The following is a 21,168-nucleotide window of genomic DNA, read 5'->3' as shown; positions in this document are numbered from 1 at the left end:
GTACCCTCTTGGGGATGCCAGTCCCCACATGATCCCCTGGAATTACAGTTCCTCTCCAGAATCATAGAATCATAGAGTAGGAAGGGGCCATACAGGCCATCTAGTCCAACCCCCTGCTCTACGCAGGATCAGCCCAAAGCATCCCAAAACATCCAAGAAAAGTGTGTATCCAACCTTTGCTTGAAGACTGCCAGTGAAGGGGAGCTCACCACCTCCTTAGGCAGCCTATTCCACTGCTGAATAAAGAGATCAGTTCCCTTGGAGAAAATGGCTGCTTTGGGGGGGTCCTTCCCCAAATCTCGCCCACTCCTGACTCCACCTCCAAAGTCTCCAAGCATTTCCCAACCCAGAGCTGGCAACCCTAACTCTCACCCCGTATATTAACTATAGTAAAAGGGAAAGGGGCTTCTAAGAGACCAAAATGAAAATAAAATGACATGCATGTAAAATAATAATGTACCAGCCAAGTTGCCTATTAATTCCAGGTTTTCTGTATTTCCCCTACATAAACATAGCTTACACCTGCACAGTGTATGATATGAAAAACTGGAAGTAGCCAGGAAATGAGGGTGCTTTTCACATGGAAAAATGTTTGTGGGTAGGGTTGCCAACCTCCAGGTGGTAGCTGGAGATTTTTTAGGATGACAACTGATCCCCAGGTGACAGAGAACAGTTCCCCAGGAGAAAATGGCTGCTTTGGAAGGTGGGCTCTGTCCCTCCCCTCCCCCAACCCTACCTTCCTCAAGCTTCACCCCTAGAGTTGGCAAACCCCCCCCCCTGGTGTGGGTTCCTCATTGCCAGTGGTCCTGTTGACCACCACAGCAGCATCCCCACCTGGCAAGGTACCCTTTTTCCCTGCCTCAGTCCCACAGCTGCAGCCATCCTCCCTTCCTCCAGGTCATTGGGGCTTTTTCAGTTGTTGTTTTGTATTGTTGTTGTTTTGTATTGTTGTTATGCTGTTATAAGTGTACCATGTTCTGTGAATTTCCAGGTTTGTTTTTTTTAAACTAAGTCTCCAGCCTCTTCTGTTGTGGAGGAATAACTTTCCCCTTTGGACTCCTTTGCCCCTGGATGGAAACTATATTTGAATAAACATGATGGCCTTTCTGGCGTCTGGAAGTGACTGGCCCAGAGCTCCGTACCAGAGTCGGTTTATTTAAAATCCATTCCAGGTGTTTGCCAAATGACTCCATTTCAGGTGGTGTTCTAATTGGCGTCTGCGCCTTGGTTTAAAACAGTCCAGGTGGCTAAGTTTAAACAAACACAAAAATCCTGCCTTGGAGTTTCCACAGTGTTTTGAAAGCATCTGGGTCAAGAGTTTCCCCCGACTTGACGGAGACCCTGAGCCAGCCAGGCAGGAAGTGATCAGCTGACTCTTCTGGGAAACATTCAGCATGAAGCCAATGGGAAATATTCTTGATTCCCACACTTCAGTCCTCTCCGTTCCAATTTCCCATGAGGCAACATAGAGGGATTTCTGCCTTTATCTTGTCCATGTGTGTGTTCGGACATTGACAGTATGACACAGTTACAGCCTTATTTTGGGTTTGTTAACCATCTGGGATGAGATGGTTATGACTCAGCTTGAGTTAACTTCATTTGATGTCAGCGAAGGATTAGAAATGTAACCTCTGGACCTTATTTCCTGTCTTTGTAACCATAGATGCATGCAGTTTCAAATTGGCAGGCTGCAAAGTAATTTAATTATTTTTTTGGCCATGTTTCTGCTTTGAAGTCTATTGAGCTGCTCTGAACCACTGCAGGTGTAATGCTGCCCTGTCTCCTATCTATGGTCAGGGGTTTAGGTCCAGTCAGTTTGCACACTCCTTACCTAGCACACAAATTCCCCCTTCTTTTTACTACTTGGGAGTTACTCATAGTTCACATTATATGTACACCAGTTTTTAGTTCTAACAACTGCAGATGAGGTTATTTTTTGAAGTTTAGGATGATAGCCCTTCTCAGTTGTCACATCTTGGGCACCGCTGCCTTGCATACCCAAAGAGTGTGCTACACACCATTCTCCCAGTATGTGCAGGCTCCATTTTGTGTGAATAAGGCAACACATGTATTTTCTAGCTTCAGTAAAGAAAACTCCTGTTTGATGCAGGTACATGTGTGAAACTTCTAAATGTGGACATTGTCCTCTTCATACAATATGGCAACTGTACGTTTTTAGCGTGTAAAGTGGATGTCCCCAAGACGAACACCTGAAAAGTTCTAATGTTAACCATGGCTATTTGGCCATTAAATCCACCCCGAGACAGCAGATCTGGTAAATCCAACAATAAACAAACAAACAAAACATGGATTAACATCTAATCCATAATATCCAGTGTAACTTAACTGTGCCCTGAGCTCACAGTGCTGCTTTTGTGTCCATGCTCTGTGTTATGGGCTAACAAGACATAGAAATGAAGAATGTTGTGATGCGGGACATGTGTCAATTGCAGTAGATCAGAGGTAGTCAAACTATGGCCCTCCAGATGTCCATGCGAATGCTGGCAGGGGCTCATGGAAATTGTAGTTCATGGACATCTGGAGGGCCACAGTTTGACTACCCCTGCAGTAGATGTTACAGAGGAGGAGGGAAAGTGGACATATGGCTGCCATTGGAGGCGGGACGCTGTTTCATGTTTTTGCTGTAATGGCTAGTTTGGCCGTAGAGATGACTGCAGACCTGCTGCGGGTGACATAACTACACCTCCTTCCTTACTGGGGACCATGGGGGGAAATGAGGTGCAAGCCAGTTCCACATATGATGGGAGAGGAGCCTTCTGAGTTCTAAACAAGCCAAGCAAGGAATCTTTCCACCCTGAGGACTGTGCTTGGCTATTAGAAATTCCCAAGTTCTGGAAAAGTCCAAGTATGAAATGAAAGAAGTTAAGCAGAAAGATCAGCTCCAAAACCTGTGCTCAGAGAACAATAACTGGGAAGATATTCAGTTTTGTTAGAGCAGTTCATATAAAAATTCTACACTGGCAGCTTCATGTCATGGCTCTAAAAAAAAAAAAAGACTTAAGCATTTTTGGCTGGTGAGGTGGTAGAGTCATTTATCTTATGAAATCTGGCTTTCATTCACATCTGTCTGTTCATAGACAAGAGACGGAGCAAGCTGCTCGGATGGCTTCTTACATTCATTTGTCACTGCCACTCTGTCTTCCCAGAAAGCTGTCTTGGTGCTGGGAAATAGTGACATAAGACCGTGTCAAAGGAGCTCTTCCATTGCTCTGCCCCTGAAACAGTCCCCCCAAATTTTCCCTACGAAAAGGTAAGGGCGGCAACTCAAGCATTCTGGCACATTGCATTCCCTTAAGAAAAATGTATAAGAACAATGGCAGGAAATGCTGATGGGTGGGAACAATCAACAGCGCACACAGCTCCCCGAATCACGGAGTTTCCTGATTGGCTTGATTCGCGGTGTGCAAGAGCACTCGGAATAACCTTGAAATTATTATCCCACTGGGATGAAGCAGCTTTCCGTTAAAGCAGAACTTGTCACATGCCACCTTGCGTCATGAAAAGCTTGTTGCACAAACAAGGCCTCTAAAGAAAATCAGGTTTGTGGACGGAATCAGGATGCTAATGTTGATATCTTGGGCTGTGCTTTGGATTGCTGTGGAGTGGGTGGGTAGGTAGGTAGGTAGAGCCAGCTTGGTGTAGTAGTTAGGAGTGCGGACTTCTAATCTGGTGAGCCAAGTTTGATTCCCCGCTCCCCCACATGCAGCCAGCTGGGTGACCTTGGGCTCGCCATAGCATTGATAAAGCTGTTCTGACCAAGCAGTAATATCAGGGCTCTCTCAGCCTCACCTCCCTCACGGGGTGTCTGTTGTGGGGAGAGGAAAGGGAAGGCGACTGTAAGCCACTTTGAGCCTCCTTTGGGTAGAGAACAGCGGCATATAAGAACCAACTCTTCTTCTTTCTTCTTCTTCTTCTTCGGATCAATAGATGTGCCTGTGAGAGAAACCTATTTTCCTTGCGTTACTTATAACTACAACACTGGTAAATTTGGGCTTGGTGCTGCTAATTGGCCATTGTTTTAGTGGTCTGGACATTAAAACCATATTTTGGAAATGAACCATTCTCAGGGGACAAAAGCCATCCACCAAACCGTGCTCTGGTGTTGTTAGGACCCCAAGATCCGACACACACCTCCTATGACCTACCAGAGGTAGCCCCGCCTCATTCCACAAGCAACCCTACCAGATTGGTGCAGTTTTTTTCTCTACCTCTTCTTCTCCCTTGGAAGCTTCTTAAACATACGAACCAAAAATTTATATTTAATGAATGAATACCTTTGATCATATTTGTAGCCTTTGGGGATCTTGAGAATGCAGTTGAGCCACCAGATCTCTCCTACCAGCATATTCACAATGTATCTAGCAAAATGGCATGAATGGTTCCGATTCCTAGCACGTTTGCAAACCATGTAAACCAGGAGTAGTCAAACTGCGGCCCTCCAGATGTCCATGGACTACAATTCCCATGAGCCCCTGCCAGCGAACGCAGAATGGACATCTGGAGGGCCGCAGTTTGACTACCTCTGACAATGGATGTCCCAAAGGTGCTGGAGGTAATTGCATGGCTTGAAGAAATCAAAAATGGAACTGAGGATGCATAAATCTTTACATATTCTCAAATCTGTAATAGATAAACCACAGAGGAAACAGCAAGCAAACCAATAAACATACCTGTTTGCATATACTTACCCTTCTGTTTCATTGCCAATATATAAAATAAATGTGGAAATGAGGAGCAGATTAAACACCCAAGCTAGATCTTTCTGTGAATACAATTTGAAATGACAGAACAGCATTTAATATTACGACTTACTGAAATAAAAAATATTATTGTCCTGCCTCCCTTCCATATGTTAAAGACCTATTTATTTTCCAGCTGGTGTCCTGAACAAGAGCTCTACAAAGTATGAAAGAGCGGATCAGCAAAGAGGCAGTCCTGTGGCCATGGCTATATAGCCCTATTGTCTATATTCAGCTGTTCTCAACAATAGACACATTAGAGGAAGAATAATATTTACATCCACCCTATTTACATCCTCAAAATAGGAAATGAACCTGCTCTTGGGGATAGGGCTGGGCTGGGCAGAATGAAAAGATGAAGCATAAAGAAAACATAAATTAAAGGCATGTTAAAAAAAGAACTTGTTCCAAAATGGAAAAAGGGTCAGAGGAATGGTTTTGGAATTGCTCAATAAGTCTTCCTGTAATGATCTTGGGAAAGTTTCAGGGCACATTAGAGCCAAAGATCAGTGCTTTCATGTTGCTTTCGGTGGGAAAGGTAGACATAGGTTTGATTAATTAAAAATTATCTCACTTTCCCAAGTTCAGAATGAGTTATAATCATATTCACATGAAATATGATGCAACCAATAAAACTAACATTTTCTACAATTCATGGTTTAACTATTTTCTTGTTATCTGATCCTTCTATATATAACTCTTCCAAAAGGTACCCCATTTTCCATTTTAAAAACTATCCAACAACCAGTTTGAAGAGTCAGGTTTTATAAGTTTCTCTAAATCAAATAAATAAAGACCAAACAAGTTAGGAGCTGCTAGTTGGTCTTGGATTTTTTTTTCTGCCTTCTTCGATCCTCTTACACCCCCCCCCTTCAAGAAAAGAAAGGATTTTTTCCTCCCTCCTCTGACTTCTTGGATCCTTTCCCCCCTTCAAAAAAACAAAGAAAGAGTCTCCATTTGCCTCCCCCCTCTCTTCTAAGCCTCCCTAACCACGTGCAGAAGACTTTCCTGTTTCAATGGGGAGGGGGGGAGAGGAAGACTCGAGTTCAAAGCGATCTGAATTCAACAGGATTGACAATGGAATAAACAAAGTAAGTGCAGACTCTGCCCTAGAGAAAACTGTTTCTTTGGAGGGTGGACTGCATAGCATTATATTTCACTAGGATCTCTCCCCATCCCAAATCCCACCCACTCCTAGCTCCAGCCCCATAGTCTCCAGGCTTTTCTGATACACATTCCGGGCTGCGAAGGCCCTGGCACCGGGCCGCGGCTCCCTCTCCCCGCCCCCCCCCCGCAGTGAGAAACTTCCCAGGCCACAAGCTTGCGGCCCGGCAAGCTTCTTTTTGCTGGAGGGGGGGAGAGGGAAGCGCAGCTGCCAGCACAAACGTGCATGTGTGGCAAGTCCACGCATGCACGTTTGCACCATGTGCGGCCACAAACGTGCATGCCCAGCACTCTTGCACACACACACATGTGCGGCAGGTCCGTGCATGGCGCTAATGCGCATGCGCTAATGCGCATGCGCTAATGCGCATGCGCTAATGCGCATGCACAGCAGCCAGATCTCCCACCCCCCACCCGTCCGCAGCCTAATAAAGGTTGCTGACCACTGATTTAGACCATGTTATCTCTTCTGATGGCTATAAGGGTGTAATTTTAGGGGTTGATTCTGTGGTGGGCAGAACTGTATTTCCAGATTAGTGGGGAGGGGCACATTTCAGTAGAGTCTGGGGCAATAGAAAGATTCACAGGAAGGTTCAAATTCAAAGGCCTGTTCTTGGGTATCTTCCAGACCAAGTTGCCCAAATGTTGAAGATTTTTCTACTTATGCCTTGTACTAACAAGATGTATTGCTGGTTCTAAGGAGTAATCCTGCATAGTCTGGAATATCAAGTATGTGTACATAAGGGCTCATGTGTGCTTTGTGACCTGGGTTATCTCATTGAGTCTGTTTAGGGGTGGTCTAAATTTGGTATTGTCCAAAGAATCATTCCTGTTACACTTGCTACAAGGTTGGAATGTGATTTGTTTCAATCTTTTTAAAGTAAAAAAAATGACTATAACAACGATATTATCAGAAGACAAACAGGCAATCTTTTAGAATCAAAAGGATACGCCTTTGACATGCATACCTTGTTTAGAGACCCATGTAATTTATAACATCTGCTCAATATATAAACCTGTTGGCTGGCCAGCAGTACAGATGCTTTAAATGCATTTTTGGCTTGAGATTTGTCTATCAGACATCCATCTACCCTACATGGAATACATTTCTGTGTGTTAACTCTAAGCATTTGGTAGGCTGAAGTAAACACTTTTGAAACTGAACTTACGTATTTCTATAAACTGAAATGCATGGCAAAGCTCTAAAAACTAGAGGAAGTCCTTTTGATATTGAAAGAATTAAAACAAAACTCAGAATAGTTACGTGTTCATGGTTCCTCATAAACCATATCCTACCAAGGATAAAAAACTGTTGTTTAACCCTGACGAATAGTATTGAACCTGAACTTATAAAATGAGTTATTATTGAGGTAATGAAGGATGTGTTATTTCTTGGAAAGTGTGGTTTAACTTGGAAGCACATGTTGCATGTGCTATAGACCCCACAGTTCCAGGAGCCTTCCAGTCATTTAGTACTGTAGGCTTTTGAACAATAATGTCTTTGCTACTGTTAACTCTGCATGGAAATGTGCTTTCAGGATTTCCTGCAAAACTACAAAGGTTTGTAATGGGGTGGGGGTGGGAGGTGGTAAATACAAATAGGCAGTAATTCATTATGTTTTTGGTTCTTGTAATTGTGAGCAAAGCCATATACACACACACACATTCCCGGGTCAACTCAGATTATTTCAGTGGCTGTTGTCTCATAGTGTAACCATAATGTAACCATAAAGTACAATCGCTTCCATTAGTCATTTTAGCTTCTATGAAGACTTCAGGCTTAATTTGATCTAGACCCACTTATTAGTCTTTTAGCAGTCCACAGGATCTGTAAAGCACTCAATCCCAGAATGGTGTAGTGGTTAAGAGTGTAGACTTCCAGTCTGGTGAGCTGAGTTTGATTCCCCATTCCCCCAAATGCAACCAGCTTGGGTGACCTTGGTCTGGCTATAGCACTGATAAAGGTGTTCCGACGGAGCAGTAATATCAGGGCTCCCTCAGCCTCACCTCCCTCACAGGGTGTCTGTTGTGGGGAGAGGAAAGGGAAGGCAAAATATAAGCCACTTTGAGCCTCCTTTGGATAGAGAAAAGTTGCATCTAAGAACCAACTCTTCTTCTTCTGTATGATGAGACTGCAACTAGGACTTGTGTTAAGGGCATTACCATACTGGCAATTTTATTCTCACTCTTTTGCCTGATGAGTTTAAAAAAATTAATTGCTGCTACCCACCAAGGTGATGTTTCCAACAAGTTGTCCTCAACTCTTTTTCTTGATCCCTTCTGTTCAGACACCGTCAGTGTATTTATGAAGTTCGGATTCTTCTTCCCCCATGATCATAGGTCTGCACTTCATAAAAATGTGGACAAAGCCAGCCTGGAAGATCTCCACAGACACAAACACTGGATCTCCTGGCATGCCTTCTACTACAAAATAAGAAATAATCAAATTTCATAGCTAGATCATTTGCCTTTAATCCTGTCCCTCTGGATCCCCCCTCCCCTTGCTAAATTGATCTGTTGCATTGTGAATTTGTCTAAACCCAGTTTTCAGTTGTTTGAGTGAGTGTAACTATGCTTAAGGATCCGGTTTATAATGCGTTTAAGGGCCAAAAATCAGGAAATCTCTTCCTTGTCAGGTGCCCAGTGACAATTGCAGACAGGCCAGGAGGAAGGAAGGATCTGTACCACTCAATGTTTTTAAAGGCTTTAGTCCAAATGGAAAGAAAAGGTATGTCTGCTGTAAACAGGCCTGTTATTACTAAGGTTGTTTACAGTGGATTTCATTGTCAGCTTATGATTGTTTTACAACTTAATCTTCAATGTGAAAGTCAAGTTTCTTTCAAGACATCTCTTTTTTTGGAGCAGCATCCAGTTGCAAATAGCTGGGGTCTTTTTGACTCAGAGACAAAGTTTTCCTACCAATTATTCACATGAAGTAAATGGAGCATAGCCTTTTTTTTCAATCAAGATAGTTTGGAGAAGAGCTTACAGAATGTGATGATTTGTTTGTCCCCTGGATAAAGCATGTGTGAAACAGGAGGGCCCGTGATCTGTTAGGGAGTTTTTCCTGGTATCTCCTGGGTATCTCAACCTGAAGGTTCCTGGACTGTATTTGAAGATTAAACAAACACAACGTGGAAACCTGGAAGTTAGAAGTTTGTGCTCATTTTTTATGGGAAATTATGTGATATGTGTAGAATCAAGATGGCAGGAGGCATAGCTGTGCTTCAGACAAATTCCAGTTCTGGATTCGGTAAACCAATAGCAGGAAAAGTCCCACACCCAGTTTGTTGGTCTGGGGTTCTGTTTGCAGAGAGCTTGTAGTATAAGGGAATATTCCAAAATGGAAACCTCCTTAAGCCTCTACTTATAGCACACTTTCTCAACTTTTTTCCATTCAGAAACCCCTGAAATAGTCTTCAGGCTTTGAGGAATCTCCAAAGAGGCATGAGCATTCAGAATATGGCTGGGAAGCATAGGGGTTTACATGACAACCTGGGGTCCTTTCCTTTCTCATCCACTACAGGCCCATCACTGGCCATTATGGAGAGGTCAACATGGCCATATATGCTCATATCACCTGATAAATGTTTAAAAATTGAAATATATAAATATTTAATTAACTCCCACACCATTCAGAAAAACCTTCCAGGGCTGTAAAAAAAAACAGAGTTTCACAAAGCCCTAATTTTAAAATGCCTGACGTATAGTCTACAGTGGTACAGTCCATTTTAGTACCTCATGTTTTTACATATAAGATAATCTCAAAAAATACATATGCATCACATAGCCTTTCCTAACCATGTCAAAAAGTCTTCCCTAACTTGGTGTAGTGGTTAGGAGTGAGGACTTCTAATCTGGCAAGCCGGGTTTGATTCTGTGCTCCCCAATATGCAACCAGCTGAGTGACCTTGGGATCAGCACAGCCCTGTTCTGACCGAGCAGTAATATCATGGCTCTCTCAGCTTCACTTACCTCACAGGGTGTCTGTTGTGGGGAGAGGAAAGGGAAGGTGAATGTAAGCCACTTTGACCATTTACACACTGGGAACTTCACTGCCCCAGCTCCCGTGCAGGAGCACAAATTGGGGGCGGATGAGGTACACTAGGCCAAATGCTCTCCCATGTGGGTGCAAGAAGAGGTGGGACAACCTGCCACAACTAAAACTCCAGCCTGCAGCCCAGCATGAAACCTCTAGTGCATAAATGGTCATTGAGAGTCCTTCAGGGAGAGAAAAGTGGTATATAAGAACAAACTCCTTCTTCTTCTTCTTCTTCTTCTTCTTCTTCTTCTTCTTCTTCTTCTTCTTCTTCTTCTTCTTCTTCTTCTTCTTCTTCTTCTTCTTCTTCTTCTTCTTCTTCTTCTTCTTCTAATGCTCCCACAAAACCAACAAACTCCCCAACCGGACACATGCCTAAACTAACCCTAACCCTAATCTGAGAATTTAAGATAATATAAATCCCTATATTTTTACATGTAAAATAATGGAAAAAATACTTATAAATCCCTATATTTTTACATGTAAAATAATGAAAAAAATACTTATACATCCCATGACATTTCCTAAGCATTTCACAAATATTTCCCCACCACTAAAGCTCCCATTAAACCTAGAAACTTCCCAACTGGACTATATTTTATTAGCATATATTATATTAGCATAAAATCTAAGTATAAGCAAACTAATCCCTATATTTTTAGATGTGAAATTATGTCAAAAAATACTTACACATCTAATAGCCTTCCCTAACCATATCACAAAGTCATCCCTACTTCTAATGCTCCCAGTAAACCAACAGACTCCCCAACCAGACCCATGCTAACCCTAACCTGAGAATTTACGCTAATGTAAATCCCTATATTTTTCTATGTGCAATAATGTCAAAAATACTTATAAATTTCATAGCCCTATATTTTTAATTGTGCTGTAAGGTCAAAAATGGGGAAGGCACTGGCAAACCACCCTGTATTGAGTCTGCCATGAAAACGCTAGAGGGCGTCACCCCAAGGGTCAGACATGACTCGGTGCTTGCACAGGGGATACCTTTACCTTTACCTTTAAGGTCAAAAATACTTATACATCCTGTAGCCTTTCCTAACCATGTCACAAATTCTTCCTTACCTCTAATGCTCCCACGAAATCAACAAACTCCCTACATGGACCCATGCCTAAGCTAAGGATTTATGCTAATGTAAATCCCTATATTTTTAGATGTGTAATTATGTTTAAAAAAAACTTATAAATTTCATAGCCTTTCTTAACCATTTCACAGTCTTCCCTATCTCTAATGCTCCCACTGAACCAACAAACTCTCCAGCTGGATCCATGCCTAAGCTTACCCTAACCCTAACCTAAGAATTTATGCTAATGTAAATCCCTATATTTTTCTATGTGCAATAATGTCAAAAATACTTATAAATTTCATAGCCTTTCCTAACAATTTCACTAATACTTCTCCACCACTTATGCTCCCATTAAACATACAAACTCCCCAAATGGACCCATGCCTAAGCTAACCCTAACCCTAACCTGAGAATATACAGTAATACAAATCCCTATATTTTTATGCTTACAATAATGTTTAAAAAAAACCCTTATACATCCAATGGCCATTCCTAACCATGTCAAACTCCCCAACCAGACCCATGCCTATGCTAACCCTAACCGTAACCTGAGAATTTACACTAATATAAATCCCTATTCTCTCACATGTGCATATTAGATCTTATACTATGTGAATAATGGCAGTACCATATTCACTCTAAAGGAAGATGGCCCTGATTGTAACAAGGTCCCTTTAAAAATTTTAAACCTGCAAAAAGGTTATTATTGGGCCTAACTGTAACTTGTATACAAATGGAAGACAGCCTCCCTCTTTTTTTTAATGACATACCTGTGCGGGGATGGGCAGGGCAGAGTAACTAACGCAGATGAGTAAATTCCGCATTGCTTCTATTATAGTCACTTTAGTCCTGGTTTATCTGAAATCATCTGCTATCACTTAAGTGTGATGTGGTTCTCAGTGTGGTCAGCTACACAGCGGTCATCTAGTGTTGATTAATCAAATATGAAGAATCCAGCAGGTGTACATTCCCGTGTGAACGAATTCCATGTGTGCAGTGAATTGCCATTCCTGTCAGCATGACATGTCTGTTTTGAAGCTGGCATTCATAAGGATGAATCTATTGGGGGGGGATTTGTTTTTTTTTAATAAATATCCGTTTAAAACATATGATCTGGCAGATACTTTCTGATATGTTTTCCCAAGATGAGTAAGGTCATTCTAAATATATTTTTCAGGTTGGAAGAAGAAATTGGGAAGCTAGAAAGTGAGGAATCACAAATATCTGCCAAAGAGCGAATCATCTTAGAGAAATTAAAGGAGACAGAGAAATCCTTTGAGGACTTGCAAAAGGTACAAAACTGTTTTGTTTTGTTTTTTAGTGTGAAAAATCAAAGGAGGAGATTTTTAGGCTCTGTGTATTACAAGACCTCAAGAGGTTTGAGATTAAAGACAATAATTATTCATCATTCAAAGAGAATTAGGCCATGTTAACAGTCTTAAATAATATTAAATATTATTTAAGTTAATGTTAAATATTTTAAAAGGTTTAGCTTGCTTGGGATTAAAGTTGCTATAATGGTGATTTTACTAGACCAGACCCCCTGAAAGATTAATCCTCCTCTTATTATTTATTTATGGCCACTATGCAGTGCTGATATTCTGATTTATGTACAGTGTCATAGGTAGAGATCCCACTGATGGAATTGCATATTTATGCAGCACTGCTTTGCCAGTTTTTCTGTTTAAAATTATTGAGAAGTGAGTGACCCTATTTAATTTTTAGCTGTAGTGCTAGGCTGAAAATTAGTATAAAAAAGAAAATCAATTGGAAGGGTTTGGTGGGAAAGTTGTCCTTTTTTATTTCGTAGAATGATATGATCTAGCAATGAAAGATCTCATGGAATTATCACATTTTTCTCAGTCTTCCTTCAAAGGGCAGTAGAACTGCCATCCTCCAGGTGGTACCTAGAATTCTTCCAGAATTACAAGTAATTTCCATATGACAATCAGTTCCCTAGAGGAAATGGCTACTTTGGTAGCCTCTATAGTATTATATCCCGCTAAGGTTCCCCCTCTTTCCAGACCCAGAAGTGACCCTGCCCTCCCTAGGCTGTACTGCCACTTTTCTAGGAATTACTCAAGCAGGAGTTGGCAACCCTGCATGACAGCGTTAATGGTTCTCTATTACTCAATTTTATTCCCATCACAGTCTGTGAAATGGGTTAGGTTGAATATATTTGGCTGATTCAAGGTGAGAAATGTTCATGGCTCAATAGGAGATTTGAACATGGAACCTTTCAACAATATTTTGACCAGTACAATCCACTGGCTCATAATTATGTCTACAGCCAAAATGGTTGACTTCTCCAGGATATTGCTCTTCTATTTATTTCACAATGATAACATCAACCTAGCCATTGTAATCCATGTAACACTCACTTCCAGGTTAGACTACTGTAACTCTCTCTGCAACAGGCTGCCATTGAAGTTGCTCTGGAAACTCCAACTGGTCCACAATGTGGCAACTTGGGTCCTCATCAGAACCCAATGGAGAGCACATGTTACAGCTATGCTCTCTCAGCTGCACTGGCTCCAAATTGGAGACCAAATCAAGTTCAAGGTTCTGATCATTACTTTCAAAACCCTAAACAGTCTGGCACATTTGTATCTGTGGGGGTGCCTCTTAGCAATGTCCCCCAAAGAACACTGAAGTCAAGTGACCAAAACCTATTCAGGATCCCTCACTCCAAAGTAGATTACCAGGCAACCAATCCCTGAAGATCAGAGCAAATATGTAGTAGAGGCACCAGTCACCTCTTGTGGTTCCCTGGATTTTACCAACTTTTAGAGAAGTCAAGAGGGGGAAGGTCATTCCACCAATGCCAGTTATAGTAATGTTAATTCATTGGGCTCCCAGGTCCCTCCTGGCAATCAGACAGGGATGGGGGACTTACTGGGAGCAGGAGGGAGGCTCAGCCCACATTGCAGAGATATGTCAGTGTGACTTGCGACATGACCCAGAGGTGAAGTCATCACATTGGTGATGTCAGGGCAATGTTGTAGTATTTGGGCAGAAAACTCTATGGTTAATTTTCACTTAGAGGTTCTGTCCAAACACCAGAGCATTTCCCTGACATCACCAACATGAAGTCATGTTGAAAGTGATGTAGACCTGTCACTGCATTATCAACTGGGATTCTTCTTTTTCTGGGTAAATCCTCCCGTCCCTCTGCCTGCCAGCTGATCAGCAATAGAGTTGTAAGGCCTGCCAGTGGGAGACTCCCCACCTCTACTAGGGGATCTGGCAACCATATAAGCTCATATTGGTTGCATTCTTCTGCACCTAATTTATCTAAATCTAATTCTAGTCCTATCACATTGTTCATTAGATATCTCATGTAGTCTGATTGCTTGTTTTTACAAAAATAATTTATAATCTACCTCGAGTCTCAGCAATGTGCAATTCATATAATGTGAAGAAAACACCTGTTTCCATATTTTTGTCTTTTCAGAGTTTCTCACACCAGGATGGTGGTAAGTCCTTCCTTTTTCCTACTCCCAGTTTGTGCCTACCATTCACTATACAGAATGCAGAGTCCCCAAGGTTGCAGAACCCACACAGGGAAGCAGATGCATATAATGTAGTGAGGGCAGGCCCTAGGATGGTCTGCTCTTCATTCCTTTAGTGCAGGTGCAGCGCAGCTGAGGAAAGGACACTGTTTGTTGTCCCCTTGTCCCTCCTGTTCCCCAACCTGCATGGTTGTTCCTTCGCACAGGTACTGCAACCCCAGGAATTATGTTTCCGGGGTGTCAGAAGGGGCTTCAGGAACAGAGAGAAATATGAGGAAACTCCATGCACTTTATGTACACCCATCGATCAAGATTTTTTAATCAGCTTGTAAAGGGGGCAGCCAGACTTCTCACTGGAAGGAAATTTGGACAAGCATCTTTCTAATTCCAAAAATGTTGATCTTAAGAGCAGCCCATCAAGCCTTTCTGTGGGTCTCTGGTTGGCTCTTTAGGAATTACGATTCCATTCAGAGTCTGCAGAAACAATAATGAGAGGAGGCAAGGAGAAAGTGCTGTGCAAGAGAATGTTCCTCACTGATGAGTTGATTCCGATGGTGAGTGCTTCCGGTTCTTTCAGCCCCCTTCCCTTTGGAGGGAGGAGTGGTGGACAATCTGAGCGATGGTGTCAACTGCCAGCCAACAGCAGCAACTGCCATCCATTTTGTGTTGGTTTTTAGTTGTTGCCAAAGAGTGTGTTGGAAACATGAATAATAATAACAGTAGCTCTGTTTGGAGAAAATAGAAGATCTGTGTCTATAGTTGATCTGGTCCAGCAGTGATTAACACAGCGATCCCCATTCCTAATTATGACTGGCAGTCTCACCAGAACCCTTACAAACCCATCCCTCTGAAAATAGCTACATTAGGAAGTTAACCCTACCCATCTAATTTTTGGGTTGTATGTTCCAAGCAGACACCACAGGGTCCACTTATTGGATTTTGTGTCGCTCATATTAAACCACTCATGTTGACATCCTGTTTCTGCTGCCAAAGAGATTTGAGAAATCAGGGCAAGTTAGCAGATGAGGCCTTGGAGTCACTGAAGCATTTGTGTGGACAGAATGATTTCAAGCCTCCCCCCACAAATTGCAGGCAAAAATGAGAAGGGGCAGGCAAGAAAGTCACATCCCTGCATGGAAGTCCTTCAGTCTGGTGAATCCAGACTGAAGTGCTCTGTGGTGAGATTTTGATGAGGTTTTACAGTAGGACCAGGGGAGCTGGTCAGGAACAGCACTCTTAAGGCATCATAGATTTTTTTGAATCTGCACAGTGAAGCAGGAAACAATAACAAGAAGCATGCCCCAGTTCTGGTTCCATTTCAAATGCCTAGTTTTTACTCCACAGAATTCATTTGGTCTCGTCTTGAATTTCTTGCTCTTTGATGGATGGAGCAAAAGGGTGGGTTTGTTTATAGCTGAAGTCAGAAAGACTTGCTGAAACAGAGCTGAAAGAGGTGCATTACTCAAACAAAGACTTCAAACAACTTGCTTCCTTTGTCTGGATTCATATTACCCTATTATCGGTGAAGATTTGTTCTCCCTTCGAATAAGATTAAAGCCATCATATGCCAATGTTCCCTCAAAAATCAATTTAATGTGCTCATGCTGTCACCCCGATCATAAACATTTGCACCAAATAGTTTGTCTACTCAGCCCATGTAACATCACTATGACATTATCATAGCTTCCTGGTTTTTATTGGTGCCGAGATGTTTAATTAGCTTGGTCAATAGAATAATCAACTGAAGCTGTCCTTTGAGCTTGTTGCAGGAAAATCCACCATTTAAATATATACATATTCAAGAAATGTAGTACACTGTCCCATCATTCTTTCAAGTCGCTTGGGGGCCCATGCACAGTTCTCATTTCCCCAATCACATGCATTTCACAGTGGCCACCAGCGTGCATGCCTTTTCCCTTCTTAACAAAGTCAATTCCCTATCAGACTTCTAGAATGTGTTGGGGGGGGGGATTTCTTTGCACATTGTGTTAAGGCACTCATCTTGAAAATAAACATATTCAATCTGGTCTGTTTCCTGTGATCCAAAAATTGCAGTCTATGAAGCCATGGTAATTGTCCACAGATTCATAGAGTGCAGCATAATGTGTTCTGGAATGCTACAGCAACTCTGACGCATACTCCAACAAGGGATGAAATAGCAATACCAACATATCTGGGAAGTTTGTACAGGGAACAAAATAAGTCTATTTTTAAAAACCTTGGATCCAAGGTAGGTAGCAATAATAAAACCGGTACATCATAGATACAAGAGAGGATAACAATTAAAATAGCTAGTAATAGCCAATTCACACTTTCATTTAATTAGAATCATGGAATCATAGAGTTGGAAGGGACCATGCAGGCCATCTAGTTCAAACCCCTGCTCAATGCAGGATCAGCCTAAAGCATTCAGGATAAGTATCTGTATCTACATACTCATGATGTTGTATAACACCCAGTTCTTTCCTCTTTATGTATTAATAGTGCTCCAACATTGGTCTCTCAAGATCTTGGGCAAGTGGAAATTCAAATGAAGTCTGACTTCATGCAAATGGCTAGTGCAATTTTATTCTTATGCTGCTGCTTGCGCAAGAGTTTTAGGATGCTTAGGGCTGATCCTGCTTTGAGCAGGGGGTTGGACTAGATGGCCTGTATGGCCCCTTCCAACTCTATGATTCTATGATTCTATGATACGCAGTAATGGGTTTAAACTTCAAGTACAACGATATAGGCTAGATATCAGGAAAAAAAATTTCACAGTCAGAATAGTTCAGCAGTGGAATAGGCTGCCTAAGGAGGTGGTGAGCTCCCCCTCACTGGCAGTCTTCAAGCAAAGGTTGGGTACACACTTTTCTTGGATGCTTTAGGATGCTTAGGGCTGATCCTGCGTTGAGCAGGGGGTTGGACTAGATGGCCTGTATGGCCCCTTCCAACTCTTTGATTCTATGATTCTAAGAGTTCTAGCATGAGCAAATACATTGGATCCAACTTGAATGGATCCTCCATTTTCCGAGTTGGGTTGCCAAGTCCCTCACAGCTGCCAGCAAGGGATGGGGGATGTAAATTCCAGGAGCAGAGAGGAGTGTCGAAAATTAGCACAACACACGAACATCACCAGGAAGTTATGTTGGGACATTGGGGACGATGCTCTGTTTTTTTAACAGAAGCTCTATGGTAGAATTGCCATCTTACCATAGAGTTTTGCCCAAAAAACAGAGTGTCATCCTTCAGTGTCATTAGTGTGCCTGCATTGCTTCTGGGTGATCAGCACATTGTGTTTACTTCCTGCTTCTTGTCTCCCTGTGCCTAGTAAGTTCCCCCAGTTTCTGAGAGTCTGAAAATGGGTAGAGGCTCCAAACCAGGGGGTCCCCAATCAAAATTGGGGACTGGCAAACCTAGTTCTGAGGCAGTCATCCTCTGAATCCCAGAGCCATGAGGGAACATCAGGGGAAGGTCTTGGCCTCTTTGCCCTGTTGCTGACTCACCAGAGGAACTGGTGAGCCACTGTGTGGTACAGAACAGTGGATTAGGTGGACCTAATCCCGCATGTGATCCCGCGGGGCTCATCTTATGTTCTTATCTAAAGATCAACTGAGACCTCTCAAAAATCATAAATGCTTATTTAAAATCACCATTAACATATTAAGCTCTTTTTAGAAAAAAGAAACACCCCACTGGAAAAAGGAAGAAATTAGAATCAAAGCAGCTTTAATAATATATTCTGATCATTCACCAAATGAAAAATCTTTTTACCAATATTTTGGGGGTTACCAGAGGGAACTTGATGAACTTTCTTTGCAAGTCCCCTGAAAAAGATTAGGACGCCCATGTTGGACATAAACATTTGAGCTTAGAGATACAGGGTACGATATTGCTTCAACATGTTATACAAGGTTAATTCCTTTATTCCCCACCCCAATTTATTTTATTTTCTGAGGTCACTGACCTGATAAAAATCTAGAACCTCCTGACCGCAGGGATTAGCACACGTACAACTAGCAATGGTTTAGTCATCTGGTCTTATTCCTTCCAACCTCAGCCAGTCTATTGAATGGTAATCAAAGTACAATGACTCTGCACGTTGCTTGCTTTGATCCTATTATCCGTACAAAGCCTCTGATGGCTATTGTTTGAGGTGAAAGCTGCACTCTGCTGTCTAAGCATCAGTGCCTTTGGGGTCCACGGGGTTGTATCTAACTGTATTCCCTGTTCTCTTGACAATCAGATGCGGTGAATTACATTTATTCCCAGATCTCCGAACTCCCGACTTTCTTTTCACGAACAACAGAGGAGCCGGGTCCCGGGAAGGACGGGACAAGCAGGGTAACTGGTAAGTCTCATCGGAGCATGGCTTATTCTTTCAGCCAAGGCAGCAGACGTATATTAGATTTCCTGGGATGAGTGCCCAGCTGTCTTTTATACAGGAGGAAACAGCTCAAGGCACGACCTGGCTCCTTGCACGTAACCAGTGAGCCGGTTAAACGTTTCTCTGTGTTGTATCTTTCAAGACACAAAAATTCAAGTGATAGTCACAGTGGCTGAAAGTTGAATGAGCTGTCAAGGGTAGAAGATATTTCCCAGATATAAACAAGCAGTCTGAAAGAAAACATAGATGGTTTTGTTGGCCAGGTTTTAGGGGGTTTTCAAATATGGCAAGAATAGAAATTATTGTGCAAAGTTTAACATTAACCTGATGCTGAAAGAACTGGATATGGAAGTACAGGTATTAGCTAAACAACATTAACCATATTTCTGCCCATTAAGATCAAGGGGGCTTTGGTGGGCTCACATAATCCCATTTGCATTGGGGCTTTCATCCAAGAACATGTATACAACACTACTGATAGACTTGGGTTTGCTTAGGTCACTGTGTATCCAATACATTTTGTGTCTGTCAATGATTTGTTACATACCATGAGCCAGGGGTAGTCAACCTGTGGTCCTCCAGATGTTCATGGACTACAATTCCCATGAGCCCCTGCCATCAAACATAGTGTCTTTAGAAAATACTGCCAAGCTGCAGATAACTCAATGGCATTTTCATGGCAAGGGAAAAACAGGCAGTTTGCCATGCCTGCCTCTACGTAACCACCCTGAACTTCCTTGATGGTCTCCCATCCAAGTATTAACCAGGGTCAACCCTGCTTAGCTTCCAAGATCTGATGAGACTGGGTTAGCCTGGGTCTTCTGCTGCAGGATAAGTCAGAGGAACCTTTAGGCAGGTCACCATATATAGTGAAACATATTACTATGTATATGTTTTGTTTACTCTGAGTTCTAAGAACTGGCCTTATACACCTTGCAATTTTTAAATGGAAGACAATGTTCTTTTAGTCATTGTCAAAGGGGAGCTTGTGTGCTGGGGTTAGAATGACCTTCTCTGTTTTGTCATCCTCATAAGCTGCCCCAGCTGCCTGCTTATGCTGGGATCTGGTGTGGGATCTGGGCAATAATGGACTGCTGTTGTTGCTGTTGTTGTTATTATTACTATTATTTATTAAATTTCTGTACTGTCCTCCCAGAATAGAGAGAGACAGGAGGAACATTAGTGCTCAGGTAAATTGCCATTGAAGTTGGTAATAATCATGTCTGTGATTGCTCAGCTAGCACATTAAATTTGTCCATGAATGTATATATGGGGCCAGACTATTGTGAGCATTCCTGTAAGGGAAGAATGATTTGTGTGAACTAGGATGCTAAGGCAGGCTGCATCACTTGGCTGAGGGACTTCTGATCCACCTGGTCGTTGTGGGAACTGTTTATAACTTGCTATGATAAATATTAAAGAGCATCTTGTGGCGCAGATTGGTAAGGCAGCAGACATGCAGTCTGAAAGCTCTGCCCACGAGGCTGGGAGTTCGATCCCAGCAGCCGGCTCAAGGTTGACTCAGCCTTCCATCCTTCCATGGTCAGTAAAATGAGTACCCAGCTAGCTGGGGGGGTAAACGGTAATGACTGGGGAAGGCACTGGCAAACCACCCCGTATTGAGTCTGCCATGAAAACGCTAGAGGGCGTCACCCCAAGGGTCAGACATGACCCGGTGCTTGCACCGGGGATACCTTTACCTTTACCTTATGATAAATATTTGAATTGGTTCTGTGTAGATTTGCTTGCCTTACGATCTCTCCACAACAGACACTTTGTGAAGTAGGTGGGGCTGAGGGAGTTCTGAGAGGACTGTGACTGGCCTAAGGTCACCCAGCAGGCTCCCTGTGGAGGAATGGGGAATCCAATCTGGTTCTCCAGAGGCGAGTCTGCAGCTCTTAAGCACTATGCCACACTGATCTTCATATTTAGGTGAAAATAACACCAATTATATGAGGGGCTTTGAAAAATAAGGGGTCACATTCTTTCCTTAAACCTGAAGTCAATGAACTCCTCTAGTTCAAGCATACAAGTGTCTTGTAACCATAAAGGCCTTCTGCTGAGTGAAATGCTCTTGATTATAGATCAGTATATGAAGGCTTCAGGGGCACCTAACAAAACGAAGCTGACAATCTCTTCTTTTACACATGTTAGCACTGGTTGGGGGTTATTGAAGAAGCACTACTTCAACAAAGCTGTATAATGTCTGTTGATGATCTTTTCAAAAGTGCAGTGTAGCAGA

General features: G+C 42.4%; 1 protein-coding gene across 5 annotated transcripts in view; it reads left to right on the top strand.

Annotated features, from left to right (window-relative positions):
* The window catches only part of LOC143841253 (paralemmin-1-like), a 294,808-nt gene that overhangs the window by 257,169 nt on the left and 16,471 nt on the right, over positions 1–21,168 (top strand). For all 5 annotated transcript variants that reach the window (XM_077345332.1, XM_077345330.1, XM_077345328.1 and 2 more), the window contains 3 exons: positions 12,226–12,340; positions 14,503–14,524; positions 18,786–18,890. In XM_077345332.1, the coding sequence (XP_077201447.1) occupies positions 12,226–12,340; positions 14,503–14,524; positions 18,786–18,890 (242 nt within the window). The remainder of the gene's footprint in view (positions 1–12,225; positions 12,341–14,502; positions 14,525–18,785; positions 18,891–21,168) is intronic.

This window comes from Paroedura picta, chromosome 7 (assembly GCF_049243985.1).
Source record: "Paroedura picta isolate Pp20150507F chromosome 7, Ppicta_v3.0, whole genome shotgun sequence".
Lineage (NCBI taxonomy): Eukaryota > Metazoa > Chordata > Lepidosauria > Squamata > Gekkonidae > Paroedura > Paroedura picta.
Note: the sequence above shows the minus strand (reverse complement) of the source record. Positions and strands in the feature narration are given on the sequence as shown.